The sequence below is a fragment of the Trematomus bernacchii genome, unplaced genomic scaffold, assembly GCF_902827165.1.
Source record: "Trematomus bernacchii unplaced genomic scaffold, fTreBer1.1, whole genome shotgun sequence".
Classification (NCBI taxonomy): domain Eukaryota; kingdom Metazoa; phylum Chordata; class Actinopteri; order Perciformes; family Nototheniidae; genus Trematomus; species Trematomus bernacchii.
Genome location: NW_022987662.1, coordinates 3,125,579 through 3,152,554, shown reverse-complemented (window position 1 = coordinate 3,152,554; position 26,976 = coordinate 3,125,579). Strand labels below are relative to the sequence as shown.

The 26,976-nt window shown below is 39.4% G+C and overlaps 1 protein-coding gene across 1 annotated transcript in view; it reads left to right on the top strand.

Annotated features, from left to right (window-relative positions):
• LOC117486949 (laminin subunit alpha-2-like) overlaps positions 1–26,976 on the top strand; it is a 189,440-nt gene that overhangs the window by 69,171 nt on the left and 93,293 nt on the right. Inside the window, 6 exon segments of the mRNA XM_034135550.1 lie at positions 7,801–7,905; positions 11,316–11,527; positions 13,943–14,054; positions 15,279–15,392; positions 17,895–18,022; positions 22,972–23,058. Of these exon segments, the coding sequence (XP_033991441.1) occupies positions 7,801–7,905; positions 11,316–11,527; positions 13,943–14,054; positions 15,279–15,392; positions 17,895–18,022; positions 22,972–23,058 (758 nt within the window).

The window sequence follows — 26,976 nt, the reverse complement described above, 5'->3', positions numbered from 1 at the left end:
TCTTGGTACCTCTTATTCCCTTAAGGTAATAAAGTGTAAAGACCTCATCATGTGACCGCCTTTAACCCCAAACCTGCCTCTGAGGGCAAACCCCATGCAGAGCACCTCAAACAGCCAGATGACAACCGATCCGCCTCATTCCTATCTGCCAGCTCCAACCCAGGGTTCCTACCCCCTGACTGACCCCCAGCCCAACTCACTGCAAACAAAATAAAAGGGAACCCTTGGGCATGGAGTCAAAGAAAATACCTTTACAGTGTGCAGGCAGGACTTTCCCACAGCTGCCAATTAGTCCCAGAAAAAACACTATAAGATCTTGCAACTAAATGGGGTTGAATTAAACTACCTTGGCCACCTTTACATCGCCATGTTGGTTGACAAAAGCCACCTTTAACTACTTTTTCAGAGCAATCCTAGACATGTGTAGCATTTTTAAACAAGGTTACTGCACCTATTTCCCAACAACAGGCATGATGCACAACAACTGAATACAACTACTTTGCAGAGAAGTGCTCCAATCTCATTTCCTGACAAATCCAACATGTTATGGCATTTTGTGGAGGCCTATATGTTGCGATATATAATGTTTAAAATCACACAATCAGCATGACATTGATGCTACAATCGCATGTCCCAATATATCTACACTGTAGCTATGTACAAATGACAAAGAAATCTCAGACGTGAATATGCATCTACTATATTGTCATTTTGCACAGAGGCTCTCATATCCTAGTCCTCCTCACAACCATCTCCAAACTCAACAAAGCTGCAAGAATTTGTCAAAGAAATAACATCACACATAATGGAATTACATTTAGTTAAATGGACCATATATAGGATCAAACAACACATTGCAACACTGATATTCTGTGATACTGGATACTTGTTTACTTTACTTACACTTTCCCAACACACACACACACACACACACACACACACACACACACACACACACACACACACACACACACACACACACACACACACACACACACACACACACACACACACACACACACACACACACACACACACACACACACACACACACACACACACACACACACACACAGAAGGTCAGTTCAGCATTCCTCTGTCTATTGGTCCATCTGGAGCCAATCTATACTGCTAGAAACAACAACAGTCTGTCCTTGTATGCATCTGTGTTTGTAACCACAGTGAAAACTCCCGATACCAATTGCACAGAGGCATCATAAAGGCAGCCCAGGTGTTGGTGTGTGTGTGTGTGGGTTTTTATTTCTGTGATTCTGTTTTTTTGTTTCCCTGTGTGTTGTTGTGTATGGCTGTACTTGTGTGTTATTTTAGTGGAGTTTGTTTTCTGAAGCTTTTGTGGCAATCTGGTTTTCATTTCCTGAAGGATGATTTCCTTTGTCCCCTTCGCTTTCTGTCCAATCTCCTGAAGAGAGCGTCACATGCTTTTGTACTGGGAAAATTGACAGCAAACAGGCGTTCAAATGCAGATTGGCAAACACATTTCTCTGAAAAAACTAGATTGCGGTAGGTAAAAATGAAAGTTGCATACTTATAGCTTTCAATTTAAGTACTGCCTTTACTCACCAGTCACCACAATCACTCACTTGTTTCTGTCCTTTTGTTCTGCACCTCTAAAGTTTCTTCTCACTGTGGGAGATCAGAGAATCCAAACAATATTCCTGTTTCTTTCTGTTGCATGAAATCAAATGAGCATAGTGATGAGAAAACATTCATCCAGAAAACGTATTTTTCATGTCATAAGACAATTATGAAGAAACCAAATGAACCGAAATCAATGTTTCTTATTGGACTTCAACACAACAAACTATTTCAATTCAAGGTCTGTTAAAAATATATTTTTGATCATTCATTTGATATTCAATAGAAGATTAAGTTGTTATTGAAAGCCCTCGGCATGTTGAGGAGTTCTAGTCCATAAATTCATCATGAGCGTGATGTTTAAGACTTCATTTAAAAAAAAAAAACGACAATGTACAACAAGTCCTTCAGTTACCAAGAGGTCAAATGGATATTTTGACATCTATCATTTCATTAGGAATAAGTAAACTATATGAGCAAAAGTTCCAGAACAGCTTCTTAGCACTAGAACCGCCAACGGGTCAATTTTACCCGCAGCTGTTTTTTGATTGTATGTAACTTTTTTTCAATAAAATATTAAAGTCTCCCAGTCCGTGACTTTTCCTGAAAGTGTGTTATGTAGCACCCTCTGTTGTTAAAAATTGTCAATATGAAGTCAGATTGAAAAAATCGCCAAAGAAATGGCCATTTATACCTATATCCGCCAGCGGGTAATATTTACATCATAGAAAATGCAGCGTAAACATGACGTGTTGCTATAGCAACGCCTTTTGTCTACTGCGGTTCCTTATAGATAGAGAGATAGATTGAGAGAGAGAGAGAGAGATAATAGATAGATAGATATATTGAGAGAGAGAGAGAGAGAGAGAGAGAGAGCTTGAGAGAGAGGAGAATTAGAGAGAAGTGCGGTCAAGATAGAGCTCAGAGAGAGAGAGCGCGAACGAGAGAGAGTTCATAGTAGCTCTCTTCGTAACTCGTCCGTCTCTCGCTCTCAGCTCTCTCTCCTTCTCTCTCTCTCTCTCTCTCTCTCTCTCTCTCTCTATCTCTCTCCTCTCTCTCTCTCTCTATCTCTCCTCTACCTCGCTCTATCTCGCTCACTCTCTCTAGGGAACCTCTTGGATACTACCAGATCTTGATACTGACTCACGTTGAGACGTAATGCATGTGTGCGGTTACGTGCCAGTTGAATAAAGATGGACACTCGGAATGAGAGAAGTAGTCTGCTATTGTCTGTTTATGTAGACAATTATAGTCCATAGAACAGAACATTACAGATTAGAATCTAAAGATAGTTATAGATAGATATAAGAGAGATAGAGATTTGTACCTAAACAAAACACAGTCCTAACACCAAGCGTTTTAAAATCACATTGGTAGCGATATTCTACTACTTCATGCTATCCGGGCCAAAACTATATCATATTAAAAGCTGAAGAATCCACAGATTCTATTGGTATAAAGTGTCATCCCTGGGCGATCAAACTCACTGTTTCTGTATGATAAATAAAAGAACATTGTACCTTGAAAATCAATAGCGGGTAAATTTGACCCGTTGGCGGTTTTAGGTATACAGCGACCTCTGGTGGTTCTAGTGTTAGTCCAATGTGTAAATAGTTTTATTAAACACTTTTCTTTAAAACTAGAGTGTGATTGGTCAAAAAACACAGTTTGATTCAAGATGACACAGCAAGCGGACTACTTGTTTCCGCTTGCTGTGTCACTCAAAATGTCCGCTTTGACCCTGTGAAGGTGGTCAGTCCTTTGTTACCATTGACCTTGATTTGAGTGAGTAAGCTTACTTGTGATTGGCAGAAAATGACAGGGAATGCCTGGTTTGTAATTCCCTTCCTAAAATCTGTTTCAACATATGAAAGATAATGTATCCCCAAAATAATCTTTTCATTTAATGTAATTCTCTGTGGATGTGAGGAGGACGCACAGAAACCTGTCTCTTTACAAGAACATGCCAGAATACATTTTCCAACTTGTTTCACAAGAAATGATGTTCTCTAGACAGTCCAACTGTAGCAGAAGTGTGACCTTTTCTAAAATAACAACTATATTAAATTCAGGACTGTCTTAGCACTTGTACTTCATTAAAATGCTCTGGTTATTTAAAGTTTTGGAAAAGTCATCTTACATCAGGGCTCTGGTGGGAACCCTGGAGGAGGACTGAGGTCGATAGTGACTCATTTTCACACCTCTTCTCCCGCCATGACAAACCCACTCCTCAGCATCGGCAGCAAATTAAAACCTCAAACTCTAACGACCCTCTTTCCTCCTATCTCCTCTCCTCCCTCTTATTGTATTCTTGTTTTGTGCCTCTCAGACTATACTGCTCCATATTATCATAGATTTTTTTCTGTCAGCCACCTTCCTTCTTCTCCTCGCCTCTCTCCTTTTATTTAGTCACTCAGTTTCCTCTCCTCTCTCTTCCTCTGTATGTGTCCACTGTCTTTTCACTCTTACTAATAAACAGTAGTATGTCATTGAAAATTTCAAAGGTCTTATTTTGCCTTTTTGGGGTTTTCCTCTTTCCTGTAGTGTTTTATTTAGGTTTCTGTGCATGTAAATGGTTTGTAAAGGCAAAAAAAACCCCTAAAAATTCTCTTCCACAATGCCTAAATCACCTCGAATAGACCCCTTTGTTTTCTTCCGCGACAACGTAACCTCACTACACAACACTTGCGCTTCTATTTGCTAGCGCTCCCACACATTGTACATGATAGGCTAAGGAGCGGGGAATCTCTAAGCTGTTGACCAATCACAACAGAGCCGGCCAGCTAACCAGCCAATCAATGTTTATTTATATAGCCCAATATCACAAATTTGTCTCAGTGGACTTCACAGTTTGTACAGAATATCAGTATGACAATACGACACCCTCTGTCCTTAGACCCTCACATCGTACAAGGAAACACTTCCAAAGAAAAAACCCACAGTTTAAAGGGGAACATGGGAGAAACCTCAGGGAGAGCAACAGAGGAGGGATCCCTCTCCCAGGACGGACAGACGTGCAATAGATGCCGTGTGTAAATTGAAAAGATAATACATTTACAGCGTAGGTAGACCAAATGTTAGGAAATGCATGTGTCTATAATAAGAGGATGAATCCAGGAGGATGTCAACAATCCTGTGGGAGCCATCAGGGAAGTAGTATGATGAGACTCAAGCAGGACCGCTAATCAGAGCAGACTGGGCTCTGGTTTCAGACAGAGGGTGAAAAGAGGTGCTGCAGCACAGGCAGTATGAGAAAAATAAAGAGCTTTTTGAACATTAGAGCATGGAGACATGTCACAGTAGAGACACACAATGCTAACATGAACCTACAAATGAGCATCATAGGGCGCCTTTTATCAGTAGCTTAATCAATGATTTTTCTTTGTACATTTGCATCGCAGCATCCAAAACACCTGTAACTACAGCAGGACCTGTAAAGCAGAATCCTTTTAACAGCATATCTAGTTCAATATTTTCTCTCTTCTCTCTTTATATCTGCTGTGAGATTGGATTATTTTGCCGTTTTGTACCACCAAATATTAAGCCTAATGACTGGTCTACTCGTGGCCCTCACAAAATGTTCACTTTAATGAAGATTGTGTCGGGGACTTGATTAGGGTTTCAACAGAGAGGATTACGTCTTGGTCTTTTCATTCTGGCCATTGATAGAGTTAAGAACAGGCTTATGATGCTCTCAGGAGGATCCCACTGATGTCTTTTGTAGCCGTGTGGCTGAGTGTTTATTGTTCCTTAGTTTCTACTGCCCATAATTCCCCTCTCTCTCTCCCGTAATTTCCTGCTGTGCTATTCTCTGGGTCTTTTCTCTCTGAGGTGTTGTATCTCTTTTAGTTCCTATTCCCCAAAGCTAAACATGTGTCATCAGGTTGCCACGACAAAAGCTTTGACTATTATCCAGGTGGAGTGGGTGGCGTCAGACAAATTATATTTTCTTGGAAATGTCACAAATTCCAAAGAAAGTAAATAGCCTAACTTAGGCGTGCTAAGTGGATAGTGAACCCTCCGAAAGGTGGAAAGTGTTCCTGATAATTCACATCCAAGCCTTTTCTTTTAGCATTCACTCTCTGTGCCGTTAAGTAGTTACTTAACAGTTGAAGAAACCAAATAAAAACATGCAAATACGCTTTTTATGCAAGACCTCTGAACCACGACTTCCCATCCTGAAGGGTCCATCTGACAAATCTCAAGGGTCATGAGATGTTTTATGGATAAAAAGAAGAACAAAATTGCATCAAAACAATTCTTTCCCTTTTTTCTCCATCTTAGCTTCATTCTTGTGAAACCAAGGATATATTTATCTCTATAAATAATATCCAAATGAAGAGAACTAACTAACTATTTGGTTAAACTGCTCACATATAGACCGCAACCTTATGGTGTTTTTTTAATTTTGATTATTTGAAAGACAACCACTCTGTGCAAAGTTGACTTACAGCCCATAACCTTACTGTTTTGGTTGAGTCTCACCACTCTCTTCAACCTGAGCCCAGCATTATTCAGCAGACGGACAGAAAACGGACAGTCTGATGAACAAAGAAGAGCATTAAGCAGTTTCTGCCAGACATTTCTGTCATGAGTTGGTGTTGAAGATCAACCAGGTTGCTAGAAACATTATATAAAATTACATTTAACTTACAATAAGTACAATAAACCATGATGAGACAAACTCAAAAAGCCACATTAGCTCTCAATAAGAGAACTATATTGTACGGCTTCAAATATTTGTAAGTGATACGTACAGAAATTGCCTAGATGAAGTTGCAACACATTGTTATATGTTGTGATGGAAGTGTCAAAAATAAATTCAGTTAAAACCCTTGTTAAGTTATCATTTCAAGACTCAAGGTGTGTAGCTATCTATTCTTTTTCTTTATTATCCTACAATACATTTTTTCAAAAAGAATTATTTGGTTTGAGGTGTGCATTAAGTAAAATGTACGCCTTTGCTGCAGTCCATTATCGCAATATCTGTCATATATGCACTATGTTCTCTCAGACAAATACTTCAGCTCTGACGAGTCTCTGTAAAACCTTTTTATTTTTCTTTGGTGTCCTTTGCTTTCATCATGTTGGCTGTTATGTTGCCATGGAACAAACCCTTTTTCCTGTATAGGGGACTAAAGTGTGAATAAAGCGAGTCCATACTGGGATGCAGAGACCTAATAACAAAGAAGGATGAGTAGGAAAAGTGTCCGATATGTGTGGGGCGTGTAGTGAGGGTCTAAACTATGATTTGACTGCCTTATAGACTCCAAATCACCAAATGGGGTTGGATGGAGAATAAGTGTTAGTCAATAAAACGTCCACCCAAGTACACCTCCATGCCCACTATGGTGTGTATGTGTGTGTGTATTTTCAGTCAGCTGTGAAATGGGTGATTCCTCCTCCCGGTTTAAGAACCAAGGGTAATGATGTAGAATGGAAGAGGTTTATAGAGGCATTAAGCCCACCTCTTACTCCCTCTCTATCTCTGCCTCTCTTCTTCTCAGTCCCTGGCTCTATTTCTTCCCCCCCCCCCCCCCCCCTCCCCTCTTCCTCGATGTCCCCCTCTCTCTGTTTTTATGGTGGCATTATTATCTCGCTCTCCCACCCATTACTGTTCAGGTTGGAGCAGAATAATAAATTTCAGGATCATGCCGACGCAGCGTTTCTCCTGCTGAAGCTCATTCTGTGGACTCGACAGAAACACTGCATGGAAACACAAGACAACAAAGATTGTAGCATAATCTCTTTCTCCTTACTTTTGAAACATTTTGAAATGATTTTTAGGAAAACTATCATAAGTTGAAGAAGCAGCTGTAGTTGTTTTTGTTTTGCTGTATTCCTGTTCCTGAAGTAAGCACACTACTACCACAGTCGTACAATATTTACATATGCCTTTAAAAAAACGTAACATGTTGGTACTTTTATATCCACATAATATAAACTCAATCGGGTCGATCAGTCCACTTCATGGTCTTAGTTGAATACAACTCTTTACTTGATTAGTCTTTTGCATGCTGAAGGATTTATTTACATGAACAGAATATTTCAAGTGGTGCTTTTGCAAAATTCCTGCCTTTGTTGGTGCATAACCACCACCTGTAGATCAAGTTTTATAATGTCATACCATAGCCAGTAATATGTATAGAGTAACTTGTATACACGTATGTGCGTCCATACTGATCTGTCTGTGTCTTTCTTCAGATTTCAGCGTATGGAGGGAGTTTGGTCTACACTGTGTCCTATACTACAGACCAACAAGAGCCAATGGCCATCAGAGTCACCTCCCAACCCGACCTGATCATAGAGGTAAGATTTTAAACACATTGTTGTAGCGACCGTTCACAAACATAACCACTGAGAGGGCTAAGTAGTAGTCTAAAGTTGAATTAATCTCCATGAATTGTATTTCAATGCAAAGCAAAGCGGCAAGTTGTAAACATAATCGTTATTGCGATACATTGTGATAAATATTGTGCCCCTGAACTATCCCCCTCCCCTTAACAAACAAAAGTATTGATCAGAAGGTGCAGAAGTAATGTCATTTACCCGGTTACATAGACACACCTCCACACAGCACACACCCAGTTACCAACTGTAACACTCAATGAAAACCCAAAACAGATTCCTTCCCCTACACACTGATACAAATACAGAGGCATACTGTATATTAAACTCTAATTAAGAGCAGCTTAACTGTAATGCATACTTGCTTTATTAAACCATTTGGGTACATTTCGGAGATTCATTGTGAGCAGACGGTTACATTCCTCAAAACAGCTAATTTCCAGCTGTGAGTGTTTCCAACATTTAACACATATATGACTTTGTTGTGTTAAGGAAACGGTCATGACCAGAGGAAACCCACAAAAACACAAGTGTGAATGTGTGTGTGTGTGTGTGTGTGTGTGTGTGTGTGTGTGTGTGTGTGTGTGTGTGTGTGTGTGTGTGTGTGTGTGTGTGTGTGTGTGTGTGTGTGTGTGTGTGTGTGTGTGTGTGTGTGTGTGTGTGTGTGTGTGTGTGTGTGTGTGTGTGTGTGTGTGTGTGTGTGTGTGTGTGTGTGCGCTTGTGTGCGTTTATGCATTTAGGTCTGCAGCATTATTTATCTCTTCCCACAAGCCATTGACTTTTGCACCAGTGAAGACCACTAAATGAAGCAGCAAATAAAAGCTGTTAAAAGCACACACACACACACACACACACACACACACACACACACACACACACACACACACACACACACACACACACACACACACACACACACACAGAAGCAGCTACAGCTGGCAGAGAAATGCTGAACTTAGCAATAAAAAATGCAGATAGTCTCTCCCTCCCCTCTCTGTACTGCATGTCTTTATAATGAGCAGGTTGTGATATGATGTATGGCAGCAATAAGCACAGCAGCAACACTATTAGTTAACTCTTAAATCTCTAACATCACTAAACAACATTGTGTGTGTGTGTGTACAGAACACACACAAATACAAACAGGCATATAAGTAAATTGGTGTGTGTGGGTGTGGGCATGTTTTAAAGCGTGCCAAAGCTGCAGAAATGATCCCGTTATTTCACACGCACAACTTTCTACCAATGACGTTAAAGGAAAAATATGTTTTAATTAGAAAAGTTTGAGAAATAAATGCTCTGTAATAAGCTGCAATGACATGTGGAAATAAGCTTCTCTGGAACTGACTGCTAAATAATTGAAAGACACATACAAAGTTGTGTCTTTAAGATATGACATTTAAATTAAATTAGGACAGAAATGCAAACATTTGTGTCACAAGTTGAAGTTTCTGTGCCTGTTATTTAGTAAACCTGCTATAAAAATGCACACATTTAAGCAGAAGAAAAGGAATATAAAATGGGAAGAGTGAGAGGAAAGAAGGAAACGAATAAAGGATGGAAGGAAGAAGGAAACGCAGTGAGAAAAGGAGAATCAGATGATGGTAAATGAAAGAAAAGGAGAAAATGATGGAGGAAGTTAGACAGAAGAGAAAGGATGGAAGGACAGTAGGAAACAAAGATAGAAAATGAAGGTAGACAGACGGAAATTAACAGGGAGGAAGGGAGGATGGGGAGAAGACGTGAAGAGGACGGAATGAAAACTGCTGAGATGGATAGTCGCAGACCAATGAGCTTCTGTTATTTAAAGATGTGTCAGTCAGAGTGACAGATTGGGAGGAGAGGAGGACAAGTGTCGGCCTTGTTGTCAACAAAAAGCCTCTCCAAATGATGACGATAATGAACCACCTACACACTGTCACAGGCTTTCTCCCTCTTCACTTCTCTCTTTCAGTCTTTGTCTTGTATTTCCCCCCCCCCCCCACTGTTTACTCTCCGCATATCTACATCAAGTTGTGATATTGTTTGTTGCATGGTTTGTGAAGCGCAGGCAGGAGCCTTGGTTGTAAGTATGCGGGATCTGAATAGACAATAATCTCTCTGTCTTTGTTTGTCTGTACGGCTTTGTTGATTTCAACGTCTTTCTCTCCCACTTCGTCAGCCCTCCATCTGCTGAGTTACAAAGAAAAACTGTAAATACCAAACATTTCACGACAGCAATAAATACTGCCGATACACTGCATCTGGAGTTCTCGCTGTAAATAATAGATACAAACTTGATTTTGATTTGTTTCTAAACTATATTTTAATGCAAAGTAATCTTATAAGTTCTTCTGTTGGTACCACAAAATGCTTTTTCGAGAACCATTTAGAATCAGGTTGAAAGAAACACAATTATCTTCACACCTCGTTTAGGTTTGACTCAATATTTCCTATTTAATTCAAAAGTTTTTACCGCAAAAAGCCCAAAAGCAACATTTAATGTATCCCTTTGTCTGTGTTTCCAATTAAATGTGGCCCAGTGATGCTCAACCAATGTGTATAAATCCGCAGCTGAAAATAATCCCAAACAAGTGTTCTCTTTACTCCTGTCAGTATTGATTGCTTAAAACTTGCCCAGCTGCTTTGGGAAGTGACCTTTCCTTTTTAAAAATAAAACTATTATATATTTTACTACACATAATTTAGAGGAATGAATAGACTTTAACCTGAAAGCTACAGACAACAATGCAATGCTTTTTTGTCTTTTCTTGGAATTTCCTTCCAAATTAAACCTTATCCGTTTAATTGATATTTTTTAAAGATGTGATTACTAGAAGTAAGCGACAATAAAACATGGGTATTAAAAGCCTCTCTTTCAGAAACGTAATGAAAACACTTTCCTCAGAGGTGACTTTGTCTTTTTTTCTTTGTGTCTCTCTTTCTTTCCGTCTTTATCTCGACATCTCTCAGCCTTGCTTTCTGTCCCTTTATCCCTCCCTCCATCGCCTCTCTTTCAATTAATTTTTATTTAATGGTTTATTGGCATGGTGAGCTCTCTCTCTCTCTCCATAAGTAGTTGTCACTCTGCGTTAGCCGCTACATGCCATTGATCTGTTCTCAACAAGAGATAGTCAGATACCAGGCTCCAGCTCAATTCACTTTGCATTCAGTCCATTCAAAATGTCAATAGAGACTGCTGCTCATTACCTAATGACACATCATTCACTCTCACTGTCTCTTTTTCTGCAGATCAGATGCATATTCCTCTAAAGGAAGTGTCATACTCTATTTATGTTTTGGAGAATTTCCCCTGTCTAGATGTATGCAATTAAAAATAATCTGCAACAAAGAAAAAGATGAACACAAGTTTTTTCTTCTTTCTCTGCCAGGGAGGCGGGATCAAGATTATTGACAGAAGGTTCGGCCAACCGGTGTACCCGTCATCGCCAAGCACCAATCACATTCCTCTTTCACCCGCTAACTTCCTGGTTGCAGAGAGCGCTCAGCCAATCGGTCGCAGGGATTTCTTGTCGGTGTTGGCCAACGTGACCAGAGTGATGGTGCGGGCCTCTTATAGCACAGAGACAAGCGCTGTGTACAGGTAGACACACACACACACACACACACACACACACACACACACACACAGACAGGCATTATGGCATAGTTACTTACTGTACATTAGGTCAAAGGTCATGGACAAACTCATTATTGTTATTTGTACCTGTAACATTCCAACAAATGTAATATGATGTGATACTGCTTTTTTTTTTCGAGTGCCAAAGATGATTATCAGGGGTCAAAAGCAGCAGGTTATGTTTTAGATTTTTTTTTTTTTTTGATTTTGTCACATGGCAAGTATTTACTTTCATAATAAACATTTGGTAAAAGCAGTTTGTGGACTTTTTGTGAATATAACTCTTCTGTTTTATTACTAAATACTAAACAAATGTTCATAATGATAGGATCATTTCACACAGCCTTTACACCACATGTGTCAAACTCAAGGCCCAGGGGCCAAATCAAGCCCTTGGTGGATTTAATTTCGGCCCGCAGGATAATTTCTAATTACTATTCGATCTGGCCCACCGGTATATTGCACGCACACCTTCACTCCATCCTGAGGATTGATGAACTTGCACCCGAGATGAGTACATCACTGTACCCTGTATGCCAAGGCAGGTTTGCCATCACTTACGGACCGTCCACACAGCAGCGTTAAAAAAATCTTGGAGGTGGGCGTATCTGAAGCTTGGGGATTTTTTGCGAGCAAGGCACCAACAACCAATCACATGAATCTCCCGCCCGCGACATACAAAGCAAAAAAGTTTGAAGTAAACTGGATATAAACTCCCCAAACAGGCGAAAACCTACCACTGTCTCTGCCACCTCCCTCCATGCCTGGCTCCTCCGGTTTGTATCCCGGTAGGTAAATAGGGACTGGTCATAAAGCACCGGGTGATTGATTCGCTAATTTCTCCTCCATTTTTTGGAATATGAGGAAATGACCTGCGGTATGTCTCTCCCAGCATACACGCGGTTTGATTGGCTAGAGCTTGAACTGTCAGATTTGCGTACACGGGATTTGATTGGCTGACGCTTCCACCTCAGCCTCAAAAGTTGAACATTGTTCAACTTTGAATCCTGAAAATCCTGAAAATCTCCGCTCTGCTGCCCACAATGCAGTTCGGCGAAAAGTGAGGCAAAGTGACGTCACCCCATTCAAAGTGAATGGGCAGAAGCGTTTCAAGATTTTTTAACGCTGCTGTGTGGACGGTCCGTTATTTATAAAGCTTTGTTGGGTAAACTCCCGTATTATATCTGCTCTCTGATAACACAGAGAGTTGCAAGCAGCTATTGTCTGAGATCGCATGATGTAGTATTGTTAGATGTACCAAGAGCAAGGACTGTCTTAGGTAAGACAGCTTTTATGTGCGCAGCTCCACTTGCTTGGAACAATCTTCAGCAAGAATTGAAACTGAGTAATCTTATTCCTCTGCATGTTTTTAAAGCTAGGCTAAATGAAATGCTCGTTGATACTATGGGTACTTGTAAATGTCTATAACTATGTGAATGTATCCTGTAAATATAATGTATGATGTCCTTTATTGTTTTATGTTTCATGTGGAACCTATATGCTGCAGATCTCCCTTGAAAAAGAGATCTATGATCTCAATGGGACCATCTGGTTAAATAAAGATTTGAAATGAAATGAAATGAAAGATGCCAAGTATCTGGCTTGAACTAGCATCACAGAGCAGCACACTGAGTTTCAATGGATGTTTCCTTCTGCACTTTTTTTCTTGCGACAACAGGGCATGTTTGTTTTTTCTTTGAGGGAAATAGTTTTGTTGAAGCTGTTGTTGGCCTGTGGAAAAATGTAATCATAAGAAATGACTCCAGAAAAGCTGCAGATAGAGCCATAAGAATGAATGCAACTGATTATTTAATGTTTAATGTTGTTTTTATAGGCAATCATTTAAGCTTTGTGAGTTCCAGGTTAATATGTGCAATAAGTTCATTTCATTAAGTTCTGCAATAAACATTGAACCAGTCCGGCCCTCGACTAGTACCCATTTTTTTATTTTGGCCCACTGTGTATTTGAGTTTGACACCCCTGCTTTACACAATGCTACAACACGTAATATATTAAGTATTGATTATTATAAACAAATGTAAACTTGCAGACACATTAGTATTGGCTTTATGAAAGAAAACAACTTGCCCTAAGTTGAGTCTCACAGATCGTAGTTAAATGTTAAATTGTGTGAATAACCCTACTTTAACCTTCTTCTACAAACCATAAAGGGGGCAGTTTAATTTATAGAACTCACAGCTGTCTCTGAGTAAATTCTGCCTGAGAGAATGAACTCAGGTCATACTGTCAAACTTGTAATTGTCTAATCAGCCAAGTAGCCCTGCCTAGTGCCTATGCAAGGGGTAAAGTATGTATTCAATGTTTCCATGCTTGATATTTCACATAGTTGTTCTGTGTGTTTCTGTTGTATACATGCAGACTCCACTCATTCTCTATGGAGGTAGCCAATCCCTCTGCTGGAGGAGAGAGGAGGGCAGCGGCTGTGGAGAGCTGCTCCTGTCCTCCTGGATATGCTGGAACTTCCTGTGAGGTAAACATCGAAACACACTGACTGATGTGCCCTTCTTTTAGTGTGTTACTGTATATAGCTTTTTGTGCATGTAAATGGTCTACAGTGGCTAAAATCCCAACGAGCAGACTGGGTCAAACAGAGGATGAAAAGAGTTGCTGCAGCTCAGGCATTATTAGCAAAATAAAGAGCTTTTTTAAACCTGGAGATGTGCATAATAGGGCCCCTTTAAAACCTCCTCTACATCAAGCAATACTAAATAATTGTCCTGGAAAAGGTGCATACATAAAACTCCTACAGGATAAAGCCACATTTAAAATGCCTGTATAATCAGTATAGACAGTATAAACAGTAAGCACTGCAGTACTCTCTTTCACAACAATCACATTGTTCTGCAAGTGCATACAGTATGAATAATCCCAAATCCTTTGATGATGCTTTAGAGTTAGGTCTAATTTAAACTATATAAACATCAAGCAACTTCTTAGTCTTTGCAAGTTTATTGTATCCCATAGTTTAATAAAGAAAGGGGACCAAGGTCTCCCTGGAGGGATATTTGTTTTTGGAAACAGATCTGCTGTAGACTTTGAGCTGAAACGTGCTGCTTTGAATTTAAAATACAAATACAAACACACCAGTATGTGTTATTGTATTTAAGTATAACAGATTCTCTTTTATATTACTTTGTATGATTATGGGATGAAGTAAAAGATCATCCGAGTTTTCTTTTAAAGCCTCTTAAGCAAAGCTGAACATGAAATGCGAGCATCATAAAAGTGTTTAGTGTCAGACTGCAGCTGAATGTTATTATTGACTGACACGCAAATGCACATCGGGGGTTTTAAAAACTGAAGCATACAAACAGACATAATAATAATAATACACACACACACACACACACACACACACACACACACACACACACACACACACACACACACTTGAGGTGCTAATTAGAGGATCACAGGGTAAACACTTCACACTACAGCAGCTTTAAGACTCTGTGTGTGTGTGTGTGTGTGTGTGTGTGTGTGTGTGTGTGTGTGTGTGTGTGTGTGTGTGTGTGTGTGTGTGTGTGTGTGTGTGTGTGTGTGTGTGTGTGTGTGTGTGTGTGTGTGTGTGTGTGTGTGTGTGTGTGTGTTGTGTGTGTGTGTGTGTGTGTGTGTGTGTGTGTGTGTGTGTGTGTGTGTGTGTGTGTGTGTGTGTGTGTGTGTGTGTGTGTGTGTGTGTGTGTGTGTGTTTCAGACATGCGTTCCTGGTTTCCGAAGGGTGAACGGGAATCTGTATAGCGGTGTGTGTGAAGCTTGTCGTTGCCACGGACACAGTACACAATGCCATGAGGTCACAGGACACTGCCTGGTGAGATGATCAATACGTTCAAGGCACTTGTTATGTGTTTCAATCAGTGCTCAAAACCACACTGTACTGTAGTTATTTACTCTGCTTTATTCTGTCTCATAAATTGTTTTTTGACATAAAAAAAGGGGTCTTTTATTCCAGGAAAATTGGTACCAGACATCGAGTGTTGGGAGCAGAACATGTAAAAGCTTTCATGAAAAGGCTTGATTACTTTTGATATTTTCAGAATGTCAAACGATAATACCAAGATGGAAAGAAAAACATACTTTGAAAAATGTTAGAATATGTTAAGTTACAGCATTATATTTTCATGCCTGTATTGTGATTGAATGCAACACTGTATTCTCTCTAAGCTCCCTTTAACTCATAAAGCTGCCATTCATCATAATTAAGCTGTAATAATTATCATGTGTCCATTCAGACTAAACAACCTGACATTTCTTTTTTACAGTATGTTTTAAACAGTAATCTTGCCCATGTTGACATAAATAAAACATTTTCGGGTTAACGACTTAAACAATTTCAATCCATTGTTTAGAAAACCCTGTGTTGCTCACATGTATTGGTCAGTTTATAATTGAGAGTTCCCAAAAACTGTTGAAAAATATAGTAGTGTCTGAGCCAGATACTGGTGCAATATGAGCGCTAACCAGTGTGGACTTCCATAAAAGCCTAAAAAGGACCCTTCCTCTTTATGTTATTGTATGCCTGAAATCAGAGCAACATTAATTAACCCTTTGAACCATGAATACATGTGGAAAAATACACATATTGAAATATTGAATATTGTTCTACACTGAAATTACGTAAAGTCTCTTCTTGATAGAATGTTCTTGGATCCACCATCTAGTGGTCATCAAAGGAAATGTAGGATTAAACACGTGTCCTGATTTTATACACACACACACACACACACACACACACACACACACACACACACACACACACACACACACACACATGGAAATGCACATGGTCCAATACACATTTTAGTGTAATGTGTAAACACATACATGCCAACCTGTTCATGTGTTACAGCACACACACACACACAGTCGCTCTACATCTTCAAGACTGCACATTGCCTCAGGCTTAAGTTGTCAGTTAGGATCACACACACACACACACACACACACACACACACACACACACACACACACACACACACACACACTTATTGTTTATTCTGTATCAGACCCCTTTAAAGTTATGTTAAAGACATGTTTTTAATTAAATTAGTTTTAGATGCAGCTTTGACATTATTTAATTATGAATTATTTATAAACTGGTGGAAGCAGTGCTGCAAGCCAGTCTGAAAATGTTGTTAAATGTGAGATTTAAATGTACAATTTTACACATTTTCAAAAAACGATTAACTTTTCTTTATTATGACTATTTGCTTTCATTGTATTTTTTTAAATGTATTATTTCTCATGGTGCATATTGAGCTATAAAGTAGGTATTATGTCAAAACGGTTCTCGGGGACATTATTGTTTTTTCGAGGATCTACCTGTGAAACAGCATGTGCTTGGTTACTATGGCAACAAAATGTGATGCTCATCCTGAACCATATAATTAACCTTGACCTGGTGGAGATTGTTGCTCCTGCTGCGCTCTGTTTGACGATGATTTGATGTGACAGCTTTATTTAATAAGAGCAGTTGTGTTGTTATGAAATGTGTCACACAGTGTCTGCTCTTCTTATTGCAGTGCCGTAACCCTTGAGCCTATTTAGTATTTGACCCTCTAGAAGCAACGTGTGACACTCATTACTCTAAAATAATGCCGGTCAATCGTTAGCTCTTTGCATATATTTTTACGGTCCTAACGGGCATTCTACACTTATCTATAAATTGATTTTATTTGTGGCTCATTTTACTGTTCGGATGGAGCTAAACCTGTCTGTATTCAGCATTTGGTGCTTCCAGGTTAACTTACAGGGGAAAAAAGTATACCGTATTCATTGTACTTAAAAATAGAGAATACAACAAATAAAACCCGGCAACTCTGTCTTTTTAGTATGTTGCAAAGGTTTTATGAAATCTCTCTAAACCAAGATAACTTCACCGCCCTAAAGAAAAGGCTATTTCAACAAAAGGCTAATATATATATAATTGAATGGTGTTTTTGATGAACCTGTCTATGTTAAGCATTTTTACGCTAAATATGCTGCAAGGTACACTTTACAAAAATATAGAATAAAAAATAAAATAAAAATCTTCAGGAAAAAGGGCAACTTTCTATTTCTGAGAGATTTTATGAAACCAATACAATCGAACCGACAGATAACTTCACTGCCCAAAATAAACTCTTATGTGAACAAAACACAAACACATTTGATGGTATATTGTTTCTTTCTTACCTAAAACATGAATGAAGACAATACTAACACAAAGAAAATCTTCTGATGACACAAAGGTTAACTGATCTGGGTTGTTTGTTTAACAGTGTATTGGTTTTCCTGATATATAATGACCTTTTAACCTGTGTGTCTCCTGCAGGACTGCTCCCACCACACCTATGGCCCTCACTGTGACACCTGTCTACCTAGTTACTATGGCAACGCCACCCGTGGGTCACCTGCGGACTGCCAGCCCTGCGCCTGCCCGCTCAATCTTCCTAGTAACAAGTAGGTTACAGGTCTCATGGTGCCGTGACGACACAATTTAATAAAATACACCTCAATCTATTGCAGCTGGCCCCCATTTTCTCCGCTCGACCCCTCTCTCTTCATACTCTCCTGACACTCAAACTGCTCGTCTATAAAGGATAACGCCACAAATAGAGGCTTCATCACTGTGGGTAGGAATATAATTGTCAAGATATGAATAGAAATATTATCACCGCAGGTAGAAGCATCTCCATAAGTGGAGAAACATCATCCCTGTGGGTAGAAATCTCACCACTGCGGCCAGACAACTTAACACAGTAGCAAACTCACACCTCCCACAAGTAATTAAGGTATTTAAAATCATTCATCATACCCCTCGTGCTGCTGTACAGGCTTCACTCTCTCAAATTATGGTTGTTCAAGTGACAGCGAGTATCTTCAAAAATACGTTTTCTAAAAAAGAAGCAATCTGCTGTTTATCATAGAAGCAGCCCAGGTAAGAGGCAAGGCTCTAGGTGATTATGGTTCATCTAGGAAGTATGCAGACCTTGTGTGTAAGGCTGGTGTGTGCCAGCTGTGCAAAAACATGTTTTCTACTCATTACATATTTTCAAACCGTTGCTGAGCAGAAGTCATCTAATTAACACCCCATTGTGTTCATTGTCTATCCATTGCTGTCCTGGGAATCCTTTGTTGGCATGGAAGATGGTCATTGTTGCCCCTTATTATATTTTAACTCGGGAAAAAAATCACTCCACCAGGTTTATTTCGTGGATGTATGAAGAGAACTCAATACAGCCTTGGAGGCGGGACCCTTTTCATTCCTATGAAAGTTTCTCAGTGGCGCATGAAGGCAAAATGGCCGACCTCTCGAGAGCAAAGTACCCGTATGTTGGCCCATAGAGAGGGCGCATTTGAGTTTTCCCTGAAGCTCCGCCTTCAATCTCCCATTCTCGGGTCAGTCAAATGCAAAGAGAAAAAAAAAGGGTTCGGCTTTAGCGCATTTTACAACTTTTAGACCCAAATTATTTAAATAAGGGCTATGACATTGTTTGCAAAAAAAATCTGCTGATTTACAGACGCCTCTTTCCCAATGGTCAAAAGGTAAAAGTATAAAGAAGCAACAAGCATTCATTGGAATTTTCTTTCTCAAATTTTACTTGAAATTTGTTTAAAATGTGCAATATGATTGGATGGAAATCTGTCTTTTGTCACCAGTAGAGCCATATATAATCATTGGTTGAATTAGATGTCACGCACACACACACACACACACACACACACACACACACACACACACACACACACACACACACACACACACACACACACACACACACACACACACACACACACACACACACACACACACACACACACACACACACGCACATACAAACACACACACAGGCAGCAGCAGCTGAGAATCCTCCTGCAGTCATGACACGCCCTGTCCTAAACTCTCCGAGCTAAAGAAAGACACAACTCTCTCTGTCTCTACCCTCTCCCCCCCCTCCCTCCCTCTCTCTGTCTCTACCCTCTCCCCCCCCCCTCCCTCTCTCTCTGTCTCTACCCTCCTCCCCCCTCCCTCTCCCCCCTGCAGTAATAATAGCTTGAAGGTGCCGTGCCTTTCAGCCCCTCAAAATAGCCACCTAGTCCGTTATGTTCACCGAGGCGAATCCCTGGAATAGCCAGACAGTCAGACTGCTCCAGTTAGCTGTAAGGGTTAAGCTCTTACAAACATCTAATAAAGTCATATATGAATTTAAACATTTAATCTGATTTACAGCAGATTAGCAGAAATCCATTTCGTTCTGGAGAGCTGTTCCTCTTTATAAACATTCAGGCTGAGTAACTTCACTTCAAGGAGTCTTTTTGTTCCATTTCTAGTTCTAAATCTACTTAACATTTTAGGGTAGTATAGTTATAGACACTTAATCAATTATCCCTTAACAAAGATCCTAATGATTCGTACCGATACAGATTTGACTGTAAAAACGTTTCCAAGACTGTACTTCTAAAATGTCAGCCAATCTTTCCCAATGTGCTAAAGAAGATACTTGAATGGACAAAATGAGTTGAAGTTGTAGCTGTATTTCTGTACTTGTTGCCTTCTTGAAACTAAATGTATGACCCACCAGTGCCCTCTTTTACATGTTCTCTTCTCCTGACACTCAGACTACCTTTTTTTGGTATCTTTAAAGAATATCACCACAGATAGAGGCTTCATCGCTGTGGGCAGGATTATAATTGTGATGGCATGAATAGAAATATTACACCACAGGAAGAGGCATTAATATAAGTGGAGAAACATCATCCCTGTTGGTGGAAATGTCATCTCTGCTGGCAGAATCAACACAACTGTGGCCAGAAAAACTGTAAAGGATGGAAAAATACTGTCATATTTTACACATGAAAAAACTTCATGGATAATATTCTTAGCGAACTTCTCAGACATAAACATCTTTGTACTCAATTTCAAAGTTTGAAGTCACCTGTTGGCTATTTTAACATGAATTAAAACAGTATAATCCAGACAAAATATTTATTTTACACTTTAAATTCAGCCATTGTCACCACATTGTTTAAAACATTGGAGAGTCGATTTTAATATTTGATTGACTCTTGATCATTATTGAGCCACAAAAGCACGGCTGTAGTTTTTCTTTAAACTCCCTGCAGTTTACTCATTGGTCAAAAATACATTGTTTTAAACTGTGATTTGAAGCAGATATTATATTCATCAGATATTCCCTGATCTAATTCCAATAGTGTTTACCCTACACTCACGTTATATCTCTATTTTAAAGCAACACACCTGCTAAATCTATCTTGTCTAAGGCATTATTCCTTACTTGACACTGAAATACTAACATGTTCCTATTTAAATCTCATCAGATTTCAATACTAAGCTTCCAGTTTTTCTTTTTGTATTTTGATTTAAAGGTCACCTGTCATGCTATTTTTAGGCAATAGCATAGGTCTCAGATATATAAAAATATATAAAAAACATGTCTATGAAGTGTTTTGCTCAAAATACCAAACAGATCACCCATTCTAGCCATGCCTCATATCCCTCTATTTCACTTCCTGTTTCAAAAGTTCTGAATTGGGGTATAAAGCTTAAAAAAAAAAAAAATTGATTACAAAAAAAAGGAGGGGGCTGAGCTCATGCAGGACCCGGCAGCTACTGTCTAAACTAAATACTGCGGTGATGAAATGCCATATCATGGATTATCAAGGATTCTTTCTGAAACAGTATGGAGCTCAAAGGCTTTCTCTCTTGCCGGTTATACCACAAGGTGAGTTCCTTTTTATTTCCTGCTTCTTCACACACATGCTCTCCAGTACAGGTTAGCTCTGAGTGTTAGCGATGCTAATGTAAACACCGACCATATTACTTCCAAAACAGTCGGGCATTGTTTCTGATAGCAACTTTCTGATAGGGCCGTGGGTGTGAAGCCAGCCTACATTTCCGATATTACGTCATATCGGACGCAAATCTGGATCAGCTCCATTGTAGCCCCGTTTTTAGAGATTTGGGTACGGAGGAAAAGAGAGAGGGTTTTATTTTCTGACGCTGCGTGAGTTCCCCGAGGGTACGGAGGAAAAGAGAGAGGGTTTTATTTTCTGACGCTGCGTGAGTTCCCCGACACACCGGGGACACATCTTTATGTATAAAAGACCTCAAAAAGTGCATTTTGCATGATAGGTCCCCTTTAACTTTTGCTCAGAGGTGTCTTGCACTTTGATTGTCAGTCTGGTTGAAACAATACTCTTTTTGCAAACCCTTCATACCAAATAGCATCTATTTCTCAGTCTCTTTTCAATACTATAAATATAGAGCATTCCTCTCAGCTGTACCCAATCAAATCCAAGTCTTCATCACTTGAAATGTGCACAATTAATCCCTGTAAGAAGCCCTAATTCTCCCAGGATTTAGATATTATCCAAAAGTCTGCATGATTGTCTATTTTTATTTTCTTTTGATGTAGATCTGGATCAGATGTAGATAAAACGATTCAAGAGTGTCTATTATTAGAGTAACTCATTTGGATGATTGTGCCGCTTTGGCAGCGGCACCTTTCAACTTCGTTCTGTTTGTGTCTCAGTCTTTAATGATTTTTTAGTCGTTTGAGATTGTGTTGCTATTTGTCACCTGATATATCTATATATATATACATATTTTGCTCGCACTTTTATCCAAAGCGTCTTACATACACTGGAAAAACAATGTTCCACATGTAATGTATTTGACTTTCTTTGCATATAAAGTCTCATCACATTTAATCGTTTTGGCTGAAATGTGTCCTTTTTCCTCACACATTTTCTTACTTCACATCATCTCCCCCCCCCCCAAATTAGATATATAGAAACGTCACTGAACAGCTTGACTTAACAATTTCCCATGATGATTATAGCTATACTTAAATATATCCCATTTTAGCCCAAAGTTTAATTTTATTGAAAAGTTTTTTGTTGTTCTCATGCTTTTGCCAAGCAGTGTCACTTGTAGCTCAGTGAGCCAGTGAGTCAGTGAGGGGCCGGGAACCCGAGCCAGCACAACTATCTATAGTTTCTGGAAGTGGGAGGGCGACAGAACGAGGGTGAGAGACTATCGTTTTAGTCTCCCTCTCTTTCAGTTCATTTCGGTTTTCAGTTCATAGAGAGGAAGAGTGTTTTCAAATTGTGTGGAAGTACAGACATGTGGGTGTGAGAGGAGGGAATTACATGTGTGTGTCCTACAGAGTGTGAATTTGAGGATTGGCAAGTGAAAGTAGTGACACAAGTTTAAGTGTGAGTGTGTGTGTGTGTAGACAAACAATGGCCTTAACTCGCCTTTGTCCTCTGCTCTCCCTCCTCCTCCTCTTCATCCCTCTCTCCACACTGGGACAACGCTACCGGAATTATCAACAACTCCAACAAAAACAACAACAACAACAACATCATCTCGGCAACTACGAAAGTTTCAGCCCCACCTGCCATCTCGGGAGAGAAGGGGAGCTGCTGTGTGACCAGTGCCAGCCCGGGTACACAGGACCACGCTGTGACAGGTAACACACACACACAGACACGCACACACACACACACACACACACACACACACACACACACACACACACACACACACACACACACACACACACACACACACACACACACACACACACACACACACACACACACACACACACACACACACACACACACACACACACACACACACACACACATACTGAACCTGAAACGTCGCACTGATGATAAGCACAACTATGCTTATTATTTATGTCAATATGCTGAAGTTACTGGCTTCAGATTCATGTGGAAGTGTTGCCAAGTTCAGTGTTTCTGAACACAAACATGGAAATAACTATCATTATTTATCAAAACATGGAATTGTACCTCCATAAATCTTGTGAGGTCAAACCTTTTTTTTAAAAGTTTACCAGCATTTTGGCCTAATAAGTACGACATGATGAGTATGACTATGTTCCACGATTAAAACAACACTTTTTACCTTATTTTTGCAATTTCATATGTGGATAAAAGCTCTTCTCTTAAAAATAAAGCCACTATTTTTGTTGTGATTGTTAAAACTGACTATTTGGAAAATAAATCAGGTCACCCGTCCCCAATGAAAACAGAACTCGATGCTCATTAACAGTTTTTAGAGTGCTCTGTTTCGCTGTCCATCTAGCTCTCTGTCCGCAGCACATTTATTATCTGAGTGACATTCTTGTTCCATTAGCTGTGAGCTTCTTTACCGACCCAGCACTAATGAGAAGCCTCTCTGTCTTGCTGCTTAAAACTTCAGGCTAAGCTGTCATGTGGTGACGCAGAGTAAATATCGTCTTTTCACCATGCAGCCTCACTTAAATACATTCGGACTGTTTTCAACCACCCACAGCTGAATTTATGAGTTATTATCAAGTACATTTTTAAAATAGATACAGTATTATGCTCATTTTCAGGTTCATATTTGTGTTTTGTGTCTCTACTGTGACATGTCTCCATACTTTAATGTTCAAAAAGCTCTTTATTTTTCTCATACTGCCTTGTGCTGCATCACCTCTTTCCACCCTCTGTCTGAAACCAGAGCCCAGTCTGCTCTGATTGGTTAGCTGGCTGGCTCTGTTGTGATTTTACAACTGCTTAGAGATGTCATTCGATCACGTAGAATGTGTTGGAGCACTAGCCAATAGAAGCACGAGTGTTACCTGGTGATGTCACTTTGTTACAGAAGTAAACAAAGGAGTCCAGGCGAGAGTGTGGGAGAGAAACTTAAGGATTTTAGCTTTTGCAGACCATTTACATGCACAGAAACCTACAGCATATAACACACTACAGGAAAAGATACCCCCCCCCCCTCTTTACAATTGTAGTAAACCTTGTACCTTGTAGCTCTAAGGAATTGTACTTTTTCAGCAATTCCAGATGTAACCTTGCTTTTCTTTTGGCTGGCATTGTGTGTTGACTGCATGTTGAATGTCAGATGACTGTTGTTGACAGTGTAATATTAATAATGTACATGTGTGAGCTGAGCTGTGTGTTCAGGGAGGTCAAACTGCACGATGTGGTGTAGTAAGGTTTTCTTTGAGATTTGCTGCATAAATGAATAAGTGACCTTGCACAGTTCATGATTTCCTTTTGAAGAGAAATGTTTTGTGTGTAGTCTTACAGTCTATGAAGGTCTAGGACAGAATCCCACATATTGTATACTTTTTACCAAGTATAGCATCTCTCCACTTCCCAGTAAGTCAGTCTTTATAAAGGGTTTATACATTCATTATTTATGAATTAGGTAATGGGTTTAATTCATGGTTAACTAATAGAGTACTTTAATTGTACATTGGATGGAAGAAATTGACTTTATCAAACTACATTTAGTGGGGATAAAAACAAGTCCTAGTGCTCCTGACCTACAATAACTACCTTTTTGTATCTAGAGCGATAATTATGTTGACAATTTCAATCCCAATGTTGAAACATTGTGCCTCAAATAGTTTTCTCTGTATCCAGCCTCCCCTGTGTTGCTAGTTAAAAGGAGCATGCATAGTCCACATGCTTCGCCACGCTGTCCACAGCAGAATCTCTCCGTCTGCATTTTAGTCTTTTTATAAACTTCATTTGCCACTGGAAAGTAAACAGACTCATTGTCAGTCCATTTTCTACCTTTGTCTGTCACCGAGAGGCATCTGCACTGCGCTATAATGTGGTCCCAATCTTTCATAGTCAACTTCTCCAAATATCTTTCTGATGTCCTCACATGTCCAATTAGTGAGAGGGAATGTTCGTTGTCAAGCGACTTATACTGATAAAACTCCACAAATGATCAGAGAGTGTCATGAGGGCTGCCTTTGACGAATAGAGATGGTTGTGTGTGTGTGTGTGTGTGTGTGTGTGTGTGTGTGTGTGTGTGTGTGTGTGTGTGTGTGTGTGTGTGTGTGTGTGTGTGTGTGTGTGTGTGTGTGTGTGTGTGTGTGTGTGTGTGTGTGTGTGTGTGTGTGTGTGTGTGTGTGTGTGTGTGTGTGTGTGTGTGTGTGTGTGTGTGTGTGTGTGTGTGTGTGTGTGTGTGTGTGTGTGTGTGTGTGTGTGTGTGTGTGCATATGGTGGCTCCAGTCAGTGAGAGAGGACAGCTGGTAAACAAATGAGAAGGAAAGAGAGTCTTGCTGTATTGACTCACAGAACAATAGGCATAATGCAAAATAATATTTTATTGCTAATGTCAGTGTTAAAGAGGTAATCAGCAGTTGGTTCTTCCTTGTTCTATTAGTCTAATTGATACCTGCCATGCGCTACCTGCCATTACACTTCATTATCTACAGTGCTTTTGTTATTGTTAGTGGTAATTAATTGTAATGTGCTAATTTGTCTATATTATGGGCTTTAACAAAATAAGCTACTCCATTCTCCCCATGCTAATAGACTCTCCAGTCGCTGCTAAGTGATTCTGCTTTTCAATTTCCTGTCCAAACAGCCATTTAGCATTGAGCTGAAAGCTGTTTAATGCAACTGCCTTTCAAATAAGTCTATGTGCTTAATTGCTGAGTAGTACGCTGCTATTTAGAGCCATCAGGGGTTTGACAGTATATCCAGATGTTATTGGTTTTTAAAGCTTTTTCACATTTTGCACATTCATTTGGATTTTGTGACTTAACACTGTTTGTAAATACTGTATGATAAATATGACACTTTAAATAGATGTATTTTCAACTAAAATGAAACACGAAGCAGTGCTGATGACTAGATTGATGGTAATCTTTATGCATTAACATGTCAAAAAATACAAGGGTGGGGAAAACATTAGAGAATAAATCTGGTGAAAACACCTTTAAAATCTTCTTTCAAGTGAGGTGCATATGGTGGACAACAGGAATTTTACATTTAAATGCTAACAACTATAGAAGGGCTAGACCAAAGTCCTGCAACATGGTAAACAACAGCATTGAGGTTTATAGTTCCAAGTTACTTGATTGTGGGGATTGGCATAAGTCCAAATGTACTGAAAAAACATGCATACAATGAGGTAAGACACTGAATGTAATTTTATTTTAAAGAACACAAAACAAATACTTAGCAACTGTTCCCATCCTACATTGAATTATAAAGATGTTGGAAGTTGTAAACTTGAATTTCAGAAATCTTCACACTAGGTAGGAAATAAAAAAGTAGTTTGGAAATGTGTTTTTTATGTAACTCAATATTTGTGGAAGAGATAATTTAAACCATGCATCTGGAATAGAGAAATATAAAACGGGAAATGTGAAGGCCAATCATATTGAACTTAAAGGTGGTGTATTGTCACATTGTTTATACTTTTAAAAGCCTTTACAGTTAGACATTTGAAGAAGGCAAATACATTCCCTAAAACATAATTTCTTAACTCTTTATATATAACTTTTTAATAACTTCCTAATATCAATGACAAAAAAGTGAAAAAAACTCATCCAATTATAACTTATGCTCAAACT